This window comes from Poecilia reticulata, linkage group LG18 (genome assembly GCF_000633615.1).
Source record: "Poecilia reticulata strain Guanapo linkage group LG18, Guppy_female_1.0+MT, whole genome shotgun sequence".
Taxonomy (NCBI): Eukaryota; Metazoa; Chordata; class Actinopteri; order Cyprinodontiformes; family Poeciliidae; genus Poecilia; species Poecilia reticulata.
The window spans coordinates 180097-194025 of NC_024348.1; the positions used below are offsets into that span (position 1 = coordinate 180097).

General features: G+C 41.8%; 1 protein-coding gene across 5 annotated transcripts in view; it reads left to right on the top strand.

The window, feature by feature from the left end:
• Window positions 1-3273: 3273 nt before the first annotated feature.
• The window catches only part of tspan5a (tetraspanin 5a), a 63597-nt gene continuing 52941 nt past the window's right edge, over window positions 3274-13929 (top strand). For 2 of the 5 annotated variants that reach the window (XR_536041.2, XM_008434821.2), the window contains exon 1: window positions 3275-3665. Coding sequence is in view for 4 of the 5 variants with exons in the window: in XM_008434821.2 (XP_008433043.1) it covers window positions 3585-3665 (81 nt within the window). In the remaining variant the exon portion in view is untranslated. Of the gene's footprint in view, window positions 3666-13929 lie in introns of all 5 variants that reach the window. The other 3 variants (XM_008434820.2, XM_008434823.2, XM_008434822.2) reach the window with 3 other exon arrangements.

Below are 13929 nucleotides of genomic sequence, written 5' to 3' on the forward strand. Positions count from 1 at the left end.
ACTAATTAAGTGTACTACCTATAAGTATATCTTAAGTATACTAAAAACACTTGTACCAATTTCGAAATTAGTACCTAAAACACACTTAAACATAATTGTACCAAAATACACTTTTAATATATTAAATAAAAGTATACTTTAAGTGAACAAAATATGAGTGAATATGTATGAATTTTTAAGTTCCTTAATAATCTTTTACTATTTATTAAAATTGCATACAATAAAAAAGGATAATGATGATGTAATTTTTAAGAAAGTACCCAATAAATTTTCAGATGTGTGATGTAAAACCTTATAATCAACGGCATTAGCTCCAGTTCACACTCCAGACCAGATGGTGGCGGTATTGCACACTTTCATTTATTTATAAAACACCATAAAGAGAAGAAAAAACTTTAACGCAAGGAATATAACAGACGCTGTTCAAATTTGCCATTTTTACTCCCATAATATTGCCTTAAAAGTAGAGAGGGCCTTGACAATAGTTACTAATTTTGGTAAATTCAAGCTGATGACGTCCTAATCCGAGTTAGACGACAACACTATGGGACAACAACCGATGGAAATGAAATGTGTGTCACAGAAGGAGCCCAGGGGGACAAAGGCGGCTTAGTGTTGCCAGCTGGTGGTAAATTTGCTTATTGATTATCTTCATTTAATTCTAAACAGTGCAGTAAAGATATATAACTTACGTTGGTTTCATAAATAATCCATCCATCCATCCATTTTCTTCCGCTTATCCGGGGTCGGATCGCGGGGGCAGCAGTTTCAGAAGGGAGGCCCAGACTTCCCTCTCCCCAGCCACTTCTTCCAGCTCCTCTGGGGGAATCCCAAGGCGTTCCCAGGCCAGCCRAGAGACATAGTYCCTCCAGCGTGTCCTGGGTCTTCCCCGAGGCCTCCTACCGGTGGGACGTGCCCGGAACACCTCACCAGGGAGGCGTCCAGGAGGCATCCTGACCAAATGCCCGAGCCTCAACTGGCTCCTCTCGACGTGGAGGAGCAGCGGCTCGAGTCCCTCCTGGATGACCGAGCTTCTCATCCTATCTCTAAGGCCACCCTGCGGAGGAAACCCATTTCGGCTTCGGATAATTATTTTATCAATTTTATTGTGACTTGATGATCAGTTGTATGATTACTATAATCATACAACTGATGTTACAACATGAAGCAGTTGACAGCTTCATGTTATAACTGCATGGAGGTTATTTGTTGCAACTTATACTTTAATTCATAAACTAACCTGGTTTTAATTAAGCTCCATAAGACAGAGACTTTGATATTGTGAGGTTGTTGTTCTAACTCGTTCATCAATTATTTTAACTTCAACATATGTTTGCAGTCTAAGCAAATGAAGATGAAAGAGGAAGCCAGAGAAATCAGGTGTTAGAAAACCTAAAGACTTTCCTGTCTCAGAAGAAGCTCTGACTCCACCAGATCACCAGCTCTGAGGATATACCTCCACATTGTCTTCATGATGTAAGTTTGTTTTTTTAATGAGGAGCTAGTTACATTTTCAACAACAAAACCTGGTGTGTTACCAACACCAAGTGCTTAATAAACATGATTTGATTTAAAGGTAACTGGAAAGAATTTTTCTCTTCTAGTTAATCTAACATTTATCTTTCTTTTTTATTATTTGTTGTTGACTTTCAGGGCCCTGTGATGGACTGGTGACCTGTCCAGGGKGAACCCTGCCTCTCATCTGATGGCTGCTGGAGATGGGCACCACCAGCCCCCCTCGCCACCCTGCAAGGATCAGTGTGTTCAGATCATGGATGKAAAGATTTTAAGGTARTTTGTCTCCTTAAGTCCACACTTAAAACAGCTTCAYAGTTAATGCCAACATCAACTGATTCTATGACATTGCTGACTATTTTTTCTACTTCTAACATAAACAGGCAAAGACGACACCCAGAAATGTTTTTCCACCCCAGGCATCCGGTCCCAATCATCATCAGTTCTTATGATGTCACATACATGGCGAGTCCACAACGTCTTAATAAGTATTATTTTTTTATTTGCCATTTTTCTGTTTTCTTTAAATACAAATACTTTCTCTGTTTAATTGCTCTATTGTTCGTTTTTGTAGGTTCCTGTAAGGTGCAGTGAACGAGAATGTTCTGTCGTTGATCCTCACTTTCATGTTTTATTGTCACTCTTAAATTTTCATGTTCATTGTGTTCACTTTAGATGTGTAAACTGATAATTTATGTAAAGTTCATAAAGTTGTGAGTAGAATTGGACAATCTTAAAACGTCGGTAATAAAATAAAATATTTGAATTACCTTGGGCATCTTGTGTAATTAATCTTTCCATGTAATTTTAGCCTAAAACAATGTAAGTACTGCAGTGTAGTTATGCATGTCATTTACAAAATAGGTACGTAGGAATAGACTTTCACAAGTAATTAAAATTGTAGTTTTTTATCAATAGCAGGAAATCAAAAATAAAAATTTAGTGTAATTTAAATAAATTACTAATATATTAATAGTATATTTAAAATATATTTGAAGTAGATTAAATATATATTTTTACTATAATTCTGAGACAGAATTATTAAAATATAATTATATCAAAATATAATAAAGCTCTGAAATATATTTAAAAAGTATACTTTCAGTACACTAAGTACACTTGAAGTTGTTCCAAAAAAGCACGTATAGTATGCTAAAATATACTATTACTTGTAATTTAATACTATTTAAATACTACTAAAGTATACTAAACACACAATTAGTTGTTCCAAAATAGTACAGTTTAAGTACATCGACAAAAGTATACTAAAGTATGTTAAAATTTAGTATACTAAAGTATACTTTTTTCACCTGGGAACTCTATGAAAAGATTGGATTATCAGCAGGACCCTCTAGAATTCCATTGCACTGTAGCGGGAGGACGTGGGAGGAGAGAGTGCGGGGTGTGGAGGACAGGAGTGCACAGAAAGAACCCAGTCTCCATGTGGAAAGACCCTCAGGGTGGGATTCGTTGCTGTAGAGCCGAAGTGCTAAAGGCTGCGCTTATGGTACTTTGTAATAACGGAAAGGGAAGGGTAATAAGTTTTTGTTACGAAAACCTTTGAAAATCAGCTTAGCATAATTTCTACTTCCGGAAATTCTATCAGTAAAATATTTATTTGGTACAATTTAATTTTCTAGATCGAAAATAATTATGATTTCCTATTATTATACGATTCTGATCAGCACAGGAAGCGCTTCAACATTTCTCTAATGTGATTGGCCTACGCTCCTATTCTTAATGTATGTTCCCCACCAATCACTGACGACCTTCCCAGCATCGTCACCTCCCTCTGTAGGCGCAATTTAGCCCCGAATAACGGAGTAGCGCTTAGAATTTTTTGGACTGTTTGGTACTAACTCGCCTCGATAGGTATTTATTCCGTTCGGTGTCGGTGAGCTGGCCACTCTGCGGTCTGCCATGTCTCCTTCGCGGGTCTGAGCAAACACTGGAAGCGGACAAAGGGAAATGCATCTCCGGAGCGCTGAACCTGTTCCCTCTCGCCCAGCACAAAGCCTGTGAAGCAGGCCGTGTTTCTCCTCGCAGCCACAGGCAGATGATGCTCAAACATGTCGGGGAATCATTTCAAAGGCCACGAAGTCAGTTGCTGCATCAAATACTTCATTTTTGGCTTCAACATCCTGTTCTGGGTAAGAACCATTCACTGTCATTCTTATCCTCTGTTCCAGCAGGAGCGTTGGGGGTGATTGTGTACATTAGTGAGGGAGGCCCAGATCATCTTCACTTCATGGCTCTTTTTTTATTTCAGTTTCCACTCATATCGTTGCCTTGTTATTGCTGTGGCCGTCTTCGGGTGCTGGGGTCCGGACAGAAGCAGCTGTTCCTGCACACACGCAGCTAATCGGCTTTTTGTGATAATGAGAGCTGAGCGCTGACACAGAGAACAGTTGAATAAACCAGCACTGTTAATGTTAACCCCGCACACCGATGCGCACTGCTCCTCAGCGACCAGGGGCGCTGCTAGGATTCTGAAACACCGGGGGCTTAGCCCACCCTACACGGAGTTCAGCAGAGGCATCATTGGATGGTAAAATAATCTGGACATGTTGTGCCAGCTGGGTTTAAAGTGGGGGTTTTGATAACTGTAGGTCTGAGTGGAACGTAAGATGATAATAAAAATAACTTTTTAATTGGAATAAGAGCATGCGCTCTCAAAGCCCACTTTATTAGGTACACCTGTTTAATTTTCTAACACAAATGAGCCAATCACCACAGCAGCCAACAAATTGTGCCTTTGAGGTAAAGATAACTTGCTGAAGTTTAAACTGAGCATCAGAATAACAAAGGAAGAGGGTTGAAGTGACGCATCTTTAGTACCCAGTAAGCAGCAGATTCCTTGATCTCAGAGACTATTCAGACTGGCAGCATGTTGGCTGCACAGCGGTGCAGTTGGTAGCCCTGTTGCCTTTCAGCGAGAAGGTCCTGGGTTTGATTCCCAGCTTGGGGTCTTTCTGCATGGAGTTTGCATGTTCTCCCTGTGCAACTATCTGGGTACTCTGGCTTCCTCCCACGGTCCAAAAACATGACTGTCAGGTTAAATGGTCTCTCTAAATTCTCCTTGGGTGTGTGTATGGTTGTTTGTCCTGTCTATGCTGCCATGGGACAGACGGGTGACCTGTCCAGGGTGTACCCCGCCTCTCGCCCAAAACGTTTGCTGGAGATAGGCACCAGCACCCATCCCAACCCCACTAGGGTCAAGGGTGTAAAGAAAATTGATAGATGGATTTTACTTTTGGACAGGTATTATGATTCATAATCATGGCAAAAAAATGTTACAACTGGAAGCAGCAGATTAGCATCACCTGCACCATCAGGGCCTGCAGCCTTGCCAGGGTGGATTCTCACCAACTGTCTTCTAACATCTTCGGCGATGATGTTTCCTGTAGAAGTAGAGGTGACCAGCTGAGGGTTGGCGGATGGTCACTGAGTATAAGAGGAGGGAAGGATGTGTGAAGGTGAGATGAAGGACTCTGAGGAGGGGGAAGGGAGAGTTGTTGGACAGCAGCAGTGGTATTGACAGGAGTGTGAGCAGGAGGTGCAGGGGCCGCAGTGTCAAATCTGTTGAAAAACAGATTGAGTTCATTGGCTCTATCGACGTTGCCCTCAACCGCTCGACAGCCTGCTGATCTGAACTCGGTGACAGTCCTCATCCCTCTCCAGACCTTGGTGGTGTTTTTCTGCTGGAGTTTACTCTCCAGCTTCCTCTTATAATATTCCTTATCTCTTCTGATCTTCAACTTCAAGCACCTCTGAATTACTCTCACATCATCCCTGTTGCCATTTCTGAAAGCCCTCTTCTTCTGGATGGTCTAGATCTCCTTTGTTACCCAGGGCTTATTTGGGTAACAATTAACAGTCTCAGTAGGGATGATGGAGTCAACATAGAAGTTAATATAATGTGTTACGCACTCAGTGAGCTCATCGATGTCCTCCATAGAGAGGACTGCCAGTCAGTGCCTGCCAGTCAGTGGCCTCGAAACATCCCTGTAGTGTCTCAGTGACCTCTTTTGACCACCTTCTTCTCACTGTCCTCGTTGTTGCAGGCTGTCTCTTCACTAGAGGTATATAACATGGGCTCAGGGGCACCACAGTCCATCCACAGTCCAAGTAGAGGGAGGGGAGAGGAACTGTATGCATCTTTTACATAAGCATACTGCAAGCGAGCTACAGCTGAGTGGATGACATCACAGGCCACCGTGGGATTAGCAGAGGGAGGAATGTAAATAGTCACCATGACAACATGAGAATATTCATGGGGCAGGTAAAACAGACGAAAACCAACCGCTAGCAGTTCAACGTCCGGGCAGCAGATTCTCTCCTTGACATTTATAACAGCAGGACTGCACCAACAGTTGTTTACTAGAATGGCAAGCCCCCCTCCTTTCCGCTTACCACTCTCAGTGCAATCCCTATCAGCCCGAACAGTCTGGTAGCCCTCAGAAACATTGGCATCAGGAATGTCCGGGTGCAGCCATGTGTCCATAAAACACATTAAAATACATTCCCGATATCCCTTCTGGCTCCTGGACAGTGATGTTAATTCATCCATCTTATTAGCCATCGATCTAATGTTGCCCATGGTAACATTAGAAATGGCTTATAACTCTTCTCCATAAGCCTCTGTTTCTTCCTTTTTGCTCTCCTCTGCTGTTTGTTTCCTCCTCTGCAACCCCAATGTGTCTTTCTCTAAATATCCTCTGGGATTTCAGTGGATCTGGACTCCATGCCGGCCAGTTTTAGTTCACTCAGCTGATCCCTGGTGTGAACAATGCGGCCAAGTTGTTGCGCTAGGCAGAGTAAAAAAAAGTATCTCAACATCAAAGAAAAAGATAATGACTTTCTTAGTCAACTTTGTTGAAGATACTCTTCTGGTTAAGTACAAAATAATTAAAGTTGTAAAATAAAATAATCAAAAAAATATTTTAAAAATAAAATGACGAGAGGAGTAACCGCAACATGCTGCATACACGTTAGCGCATGCACACTATAAGTATGATATGGGACCATACCATTAGGTGGAAACAAAGAGTGGGGCACACAGTAATGAAGAGGAGAGTATGTCACAAAATCTATAATTATAAATGACACCTGTAAGAGAAGCAGCATCTGGCTGAAGAGTAAACATATTATAAATCATTAATTATTATGGGCAGTGGTGGCTTGTGATGGATCGAGCAGTCAAAAGAGAGCCAGGCACAGGTTTAAATTTTAAAATAATTGTTTTTTATTTAACCCAAAACAAAAACTTGGGTAAATAATGAAAAATGACAAAGTTGGGCCCATAAAAGAGGTCAAAGTAACAGAATTTAACTCAGACTGACTCAAACAAACAAACCTACCTAAATGAGACAAAGGGGAAACTTAAATACTGGCTGATCAGGCCACATAGAAGACACAAAGGGGAGAACACACAAAACCTAACTGAAGCTAACATAGGAAAATCCCATTCCTCCCTGCCCCCTCTTAATGATGAGTAGCAGTATGAACTAATTTGCAGTCTCAGGCTTGCTGCACCCCTTCTCCACCTCTTTGTTCCCCTGAAGGACTGGAGCAGCCGACACTGAGGTAACTCAAAACAAAGGTTAAATCAAGCAAAACACAACAGTGTAACTAAAATGTGCAAAACAGTTATGCAAATTAAATCCTAGATTTAAAGAAACCAAAATAATTGTGGTGAGATTGACTAACCTCTTGTGTGTAGTGTGATTAAATGTACCACATTTGTGTGGGTGTAAATGCAGCCATCACACACGCTGGGACAGCGAGAGAGACAGTCTGCAATGCAGTTGTCCTTGCTGGGGATATAGTGAATGGTGAATCGAAATGGCTGGACTGCCAGGTACCAGTGTGTGATCCTTCCATTTGTATGTTTCATCTTCTCTGTCCATTGCAGAGCTTTATGGTCAGTTTCTAAGGTGAACTCTCTTTCAAGAAGGTAATACTTGAAGGAATCCAGTGCCCATTTGATGGCCAGTGCCTCTTTATCAATGATTGAGAATCGTACTTCCCTTGGAAACAGCTTACGGCTAATAAAAGTCACTGGATGGCGCTCTCCAGGTGGTCCCTTCAACAGAACAGCTCCCAAACTTCTTTCAGAGGCATAAGTCTGAAGAATATAATGTCTCTCAAAATCAGGTTGTACAGGACTGGACTCTTACAGAGAGATTGCCGCAGGTCCTGGAAAGCTGTTTTAGCCTCCCAACAAGATGATCTTGTTGGGGCTTCGGGAACCAGTGAGGTCTGTTGATAGAGCGGCCCTGGCTGAGAAATGAGGGATAAAACGATTATAGAATCCTGCCATACCCATAAAGGATCTTAACTGTTTTCTGGTCTCAGGCAGAGGATATGACTCTATAGCTATAATTTTATTTATTTGAGGCTTTATCACTCCATTTCCTATAACAAACCCCAGGTACTCAGTTTCAGTTTTGGCAATCACACACTTGGCTGGATTAATAGTCAACCCTACAGATTGGAGGCGCTCCAACACCTCCAGATGTTTCAGGAGGTGTTGAATCCAGTTGGCTCTGGATTTCCAGATGGCCTTGCCATTTTGCTAACAGCTTCCTGTCAGCACTTGGAAGGAGCACCAGCACTTTCTGGCCAAGACTGAAAGACCTCTGGCGAGCTGAGTGGTCATATAGATTTTCTGATGTTTCTGTGAGCTTGGGCCAATGCTGTCATCCTTTCCATTCATCCCCGCATCTGGACAACATAAGAGACATTTACAGCTTGAGACCTCTCTTTGTCACCCACCCATGTCTCCCTTAACAGAGATGGGGGACCCCATACTTCATAGCCATATAGCAATTCAAATGGTGAAAAACCAGTAGAGGCCTGCGGCACTTCTTTATATGCAAAGTGAAGGTTAGGTAGCCACTGGTCCCAGTCTGTACCAGTTTTATTGACAAACTTGCATAACATTTGTTACATTTGCGCTGACAGAGCGCTTCTGATTGAAGCGCTCTGTCAGGCCGTCTGTCTATGGAGTGGTCTTCAGGCTCTTAATCCCAAGGAGTTGTGGACAGAAAGTTAGTTCCACACTCAGTGAGATTTTCAGTAGGAAACCCAACCCATGAGAAGAGCTCTATGAGACAGAAGGTAACTGCTGTAGCTTTTATTTATTTCAAAGCAAAGACCTTTGGATATTTTGTGACATAATCCAGGATCACAAGCATATAACGATTGCCTGATTTACTTATTTCTAGGGGACCAACGATGTCCATTCCCAGCCGTTTAAACAGGGTATTGATGATTGGCAAAAGCTGGAAGAGGAGCTCTGGAGGGAATTTTTAAAGATAACTTTTGGTAGTGAGGGCAGCTTTTGCAGAACAGAGTCAGTCACATTAGATCGGATTCCAGGCCAGTGAAAATATTTTCTGAGGCGGGCCATTGTCTTGTGCTTTTCAAGATGGCCAGTCCATGGAAAGGAATGCCCCAAGGATGGTGCCACCTTCTGGACTGGTCTAGGAACCACCAACTGCAATGCTGTTGGATGATATCTTTCAGCAAAAATTCCTCCAGTGTTTTCATACCTTGTTCAGGATGTTGGTTTCTGTCTACTTTCTGAAATAAAGATATTAGAGCTGGATCACCGTGTTGCATTTCTATGATGTTAGCAGGGATTTTAAACCCCAAAGGTAGCTCAGGCTCAGAGATAGAAGATGATTTCTCAGCAGTGTTTCAAAATTTCTCTTGCTGTCGCTGCCTGCAGGACTTGCAAGACTTCCTGGGTGTGGTCTCCAGATCCACATCATAAAAAGACAAGACGCAGAGTGGTTGCAGAAACTCCTCTCTCTTTCTAGCTTGAAATCTGGTTAATGCAATGTTGCACATATTGCTGGAGTTCAACAAGTCACACAACGCAGGCAGATCTTGACCTAGCACTGCTGGAAATGGCAGATTCTCAGCCACACCAATATTTAGAAGAAAAAGTTGGCCTTGTACTTTAATATACAGGTCTGCTGTTGGATATGAAAACATGAGTTGTCACTTGTGATGGACCGATACATGGAGATGACTCCATGAATGCAGTGGACAATGATTGTTTCCACATTAACTATGTTTCCTGGAACAAAGTCTCTGTGCACCAGAGTTTGAGTACTACCTGAATCAATGAGAGCCTTTAATTATTTACCTTCAACTTCAATTGAGGTTGTCCTTAAACCAATGGAATGGTTTATGGACGACCTGTGGTTTAGAGTGCACAATTTGTCTGGGCACAAAACACATTTGTGTCATCTTTGTAGAATTCTTTGGGGACACTGGTTGTGTGTGTCCCTCCATCCCACACATAACAAATCACTATCATGGCTGGGGCTCTTGATGGCACATCCAATGACTGGATCTTTAGAGGTTTACTCACCCCTGCCTTTTGGTAGTGGGGAACAGGTTTTGAAACCTCCCTCATTTTCCATGCCGTTTGACTCCATGGTTGTCCTTTTCTCCATGCGGCCACAAACACGTCAGCCAACTGCGCAGCTTCTGCAGCCGACTTTGGGTTATGTTCTTTAATCCATATCTACGACTCAGGAGACAGCATTCTCAAGTATTGTTCTAAAATGATTATTTCACTGACCTCATGCACAGTTTTTTCTTTTGGCAGCACCCACTTTCCATACAACTCTTTCAATCTTGCATACAGTTCTTTTAGATTCTCATCAAGTTTTACTTCCAGTGATCGAAATTGCAATCTGTACATCTCAGGATTGATGTTGTATTTTTGAAGAACAGCTTCTTTAACTTTATCATAATTCAGATCAAGCACCTCTTGTGCGCCTCTTGCTTTGCCAGTGAGTAGTGGAATCAGATGAAAAATCCAATCTGCTTTTGTCCACCGGCAAACTAGAGCCATGCGTTCAAATGTTGTTAGAAAATATTCCATATCATCCTCATCTGTCAGTTTTTCCAAGTCTGGATTCATGAGAGTGAAACTGACCTGAGGGAGCATGCATTTGCTCATTACTGCAGCAGGAAGGATCTTCACCTTCACTAGCTACTGCATCTGATTGTTGATATTCATCCGTTTGAGGCTCAGGAGCAGGGGTGGCACGAGCTTGCACTTCCACCTGTAACAGCTGAAATTGGTGTCATCTGAAGCGCTGTTCCTGCCAAATAAACTTCTCCCTCCGTCTTGCTTCCTGGGCTTCCTGCTGGTCCATATGAGAACGAACAATGGAAATCACTTCTGATATCGTTGGCTCCTTACCCTCAATGCTATCCACCCTTCCAGAGGCTCCATTTTCTTCTCCAACTTGGTCCTCCATTCCAACAGGCTGGTTTTGAGGATCTCCTTTCGGTCTTTTGGCACTCCTTCCTGTTTTTTTCATGGCTTGGTAAGAGGAGAGGGACTACTTAAAAAAAAAAACCTGTGCCTTTAACTGCAAGATTTCACTCCTGACACCACTTGTGATAAACCGAACAGTCAAAAGAGAGCCAGGCACAGGTTCAAATTTAAAAAAGAATAGTTTTTTAGTAAACCCAAAGCAAAAACTTACAGGGTAAGTTTTTGGGTAAATAATAATAAATGACAAAGTTGGGCCCATAAAAGAGGTCAAAGTAACAGAATTCAACTCAGACTGACTCAAACAAACAGACCTACCAAAATGAGACAAAGGAGAAACTTAAATACTGGCTGATCAGGCCACATAGAAGACACAAAGGGGAGAACACACAAAAACCTAACTGAAGCTAACATAGGAAAATCCCATGTTGTACATCTTTTATCTGGTCATTTTGTGGAATATCCAACAACGAGAAAATGGCACAAAATAAGAATATTTTTTCCACTCTGATTGGCTGCTCTTAGGCCTACCAATTTTAACTTGAATGTTAAAATTCAAGTTAAGACACCTGTGAAAATAATTTCTATTCCCATGGCTTTTTTGTTCTCTGGAAAATTATTTTTGATGATAAATACAGAAACAAGCATAAAAATCAAAACATCTACAATAGTGATAGTAATATTAATAATAAAATAATAGTGCAAAGTAGCCTACAAATTCTTTGGTGGGGGGCGGTGAGGGACCTGGATAAAGGCTAGGGGGGCGCTGGCCCACAAAAAGTTGAGAAACACTGTTCTAAACGAAAAACAGTTATTCTGTAAATGAAATCCTAGATTTATAGAAACAAAATATAAGTGTGGTGTGATTAAATATTACCACACTTGTGTGGCTGTAAATGCAGCCATCACACTGCTGGTGGTAATATCTGCAGGGTGGGTTATAATATAGCTGTGTATAGCTATATATGCTGCTGTACATCACCATCAGTTCATCTTTTAAGTTTTTCTTTGCAGATCATCTGGAAATATTCGCATGTGGTGTCCAATTGCTTCTGCGGGAAACAAGTGTTGAAATTCAAGAACGGATCTGGATTAATAAATTCAAATGAATTTAAATGTTGAGCCTTCTCAAAGCGAGCCTTTGACTGTTCGGTCATTATTTTGCACCACTGCACTGCCACAGAAGCACAATCTGAGCTTTGCTTACGGCGTGGTGTTAGAGCACCTGCATCTGAGTTTCAGCGACTAAATTCAGGACATTTATGGTCCGGGTAAAATTCTCCAAGGCCTGTTTTGTTTTTATAGCATCCACAATGCGATTTTGGAGGATGTTATAGAGAATGTCCACATGCGTAAAGGCCCGGTGAAAAAATGATAAAAAGAACAGAAAAGTTTTGTCCTGCTGCAGGACTGGCAAACCATGAGCTTGTTGGATTGACACGCTGTCTGATCTTTATAGATGGTTTCAAGTGATCGAAGCATGCCTTCAGGATTTCCTCCTGTTCAAACACAGTTGGCACCGTACGGCTCCACCGCTTTTGGCCTGATGATGGAATTCTTCTGTTGTACACTTCAACCAGGACAGCAGGTCTTTTAGGGGACTTGGACATTTTTTTTCCAAAAGCTGAAAGATTTGCAAAAAATATTCTGACAGGTGTAAGCAATGAGCACGCCTGTTGAATGATCAGGTTGAACTGATCGGCATAACAGTGTACAAAGTGCATAAGAAGAAAAGTTTCCAGGAGCCTGGCCTACAAACTGGAGGATGCGCCGGTCATCACCACAGCTCCATCGTTAAGTGTGGGCATTTAGTTTGTTTTCCAGTTTAAACGGCTGGAGCTTTTTTTTCAGAAGCATTTCAAACCCCTCTGCAGACCTGTCTTCAAGCAGGAAAAAGCCTAAGAATCTCTCCACTGCTGTGCTTACAGTGATGTACTTGAGCACAATCACACATTGGTTCACAGGCTACATCTGTAGTTTTGTCTGCTTGAACAGCAACAAACGGTGCTTCTAAAATTTCATTCTTGATTTTTTTTTGCTGATAAATCTCTAACATGTCATCAAGGAGCTCCTTGATGGCTGGTTTTGAAGGTGTGTTTAGCTACATGCATACTTGACAGGTGATCTGCCAGCTGTCAGTCTAAAAAAGAAAATAGATTAATCAGATCCAGAAAAGCATCCCGATTCAGGGAGGACGTAGATTCATTAGACCCCCGCAGTGATGTATTGTGTGCCCTGCAAAATTTAATGCAATCCACAATCCGTGATAATGCATGTTTTTTATTGCACCAGCTCATTGTGCCTCTGTACAGCAATGTGGTGGCCCTCATCCAGCTGACAGGTGATGTTAACCTGGCTCAACATTGTCAATTTCACACTGTTTCCAATGTGGCTTGTGCTGGATTCAAGTTTTTATTTTATTTTTTCAGACAGATGTTTCAGATCAATAATTCCTTGTTGGGTCAAAACTGTGTCTCCTCCAAAGAACAAACATGGAAAGCAGAAAACAGATTTCTGGTCACCGGGTCACCGAGAAACTGCGGTTTTGCCATTTTTCTCTTTGCTGGATTTGAATATCCTCAGGTTTGTCTGGCCCCAACTTCTTCACCTCCAGTTTTCCTCAATAGACATTAAGGACAATTGATTATTGATTAAGTAATTTATGCTAATATTGCTCGGCATCGCACCTGCTCAGTTTATGCCAAACCACACCCACACACACTCGCACTCCTAGTCCATCCTGATTGGATGAATCCTGTGGCTGTGGGCTGAGCCTGGGCTTACCAAAATTAGCCTAAATGAGCTGCAAACCGAGGGGGGGGCCGTGGCTAGACACCTGTCAATCATTCTGAACCGTGACAGACAGTTACGCTGAATGAGGCTGTCATAAGTTAGCCCTTCAGAAAGACCCTGGGATTTTTCCCAGGCGGTTTGTTGTAAATTTAACAAAATGTGATACATTATTTCTAAAACGTATTTATTTTTAGGTTGTTATTTTTAAGTTGTTTATTTTAACTTTATTGTAAATGTCAGGGAAGGTATAAGTAGGGCTTAGCCTACTTATACGGCTAGTATAGCCCTACTTATACCAGCCGTCTCTGATTATGGGT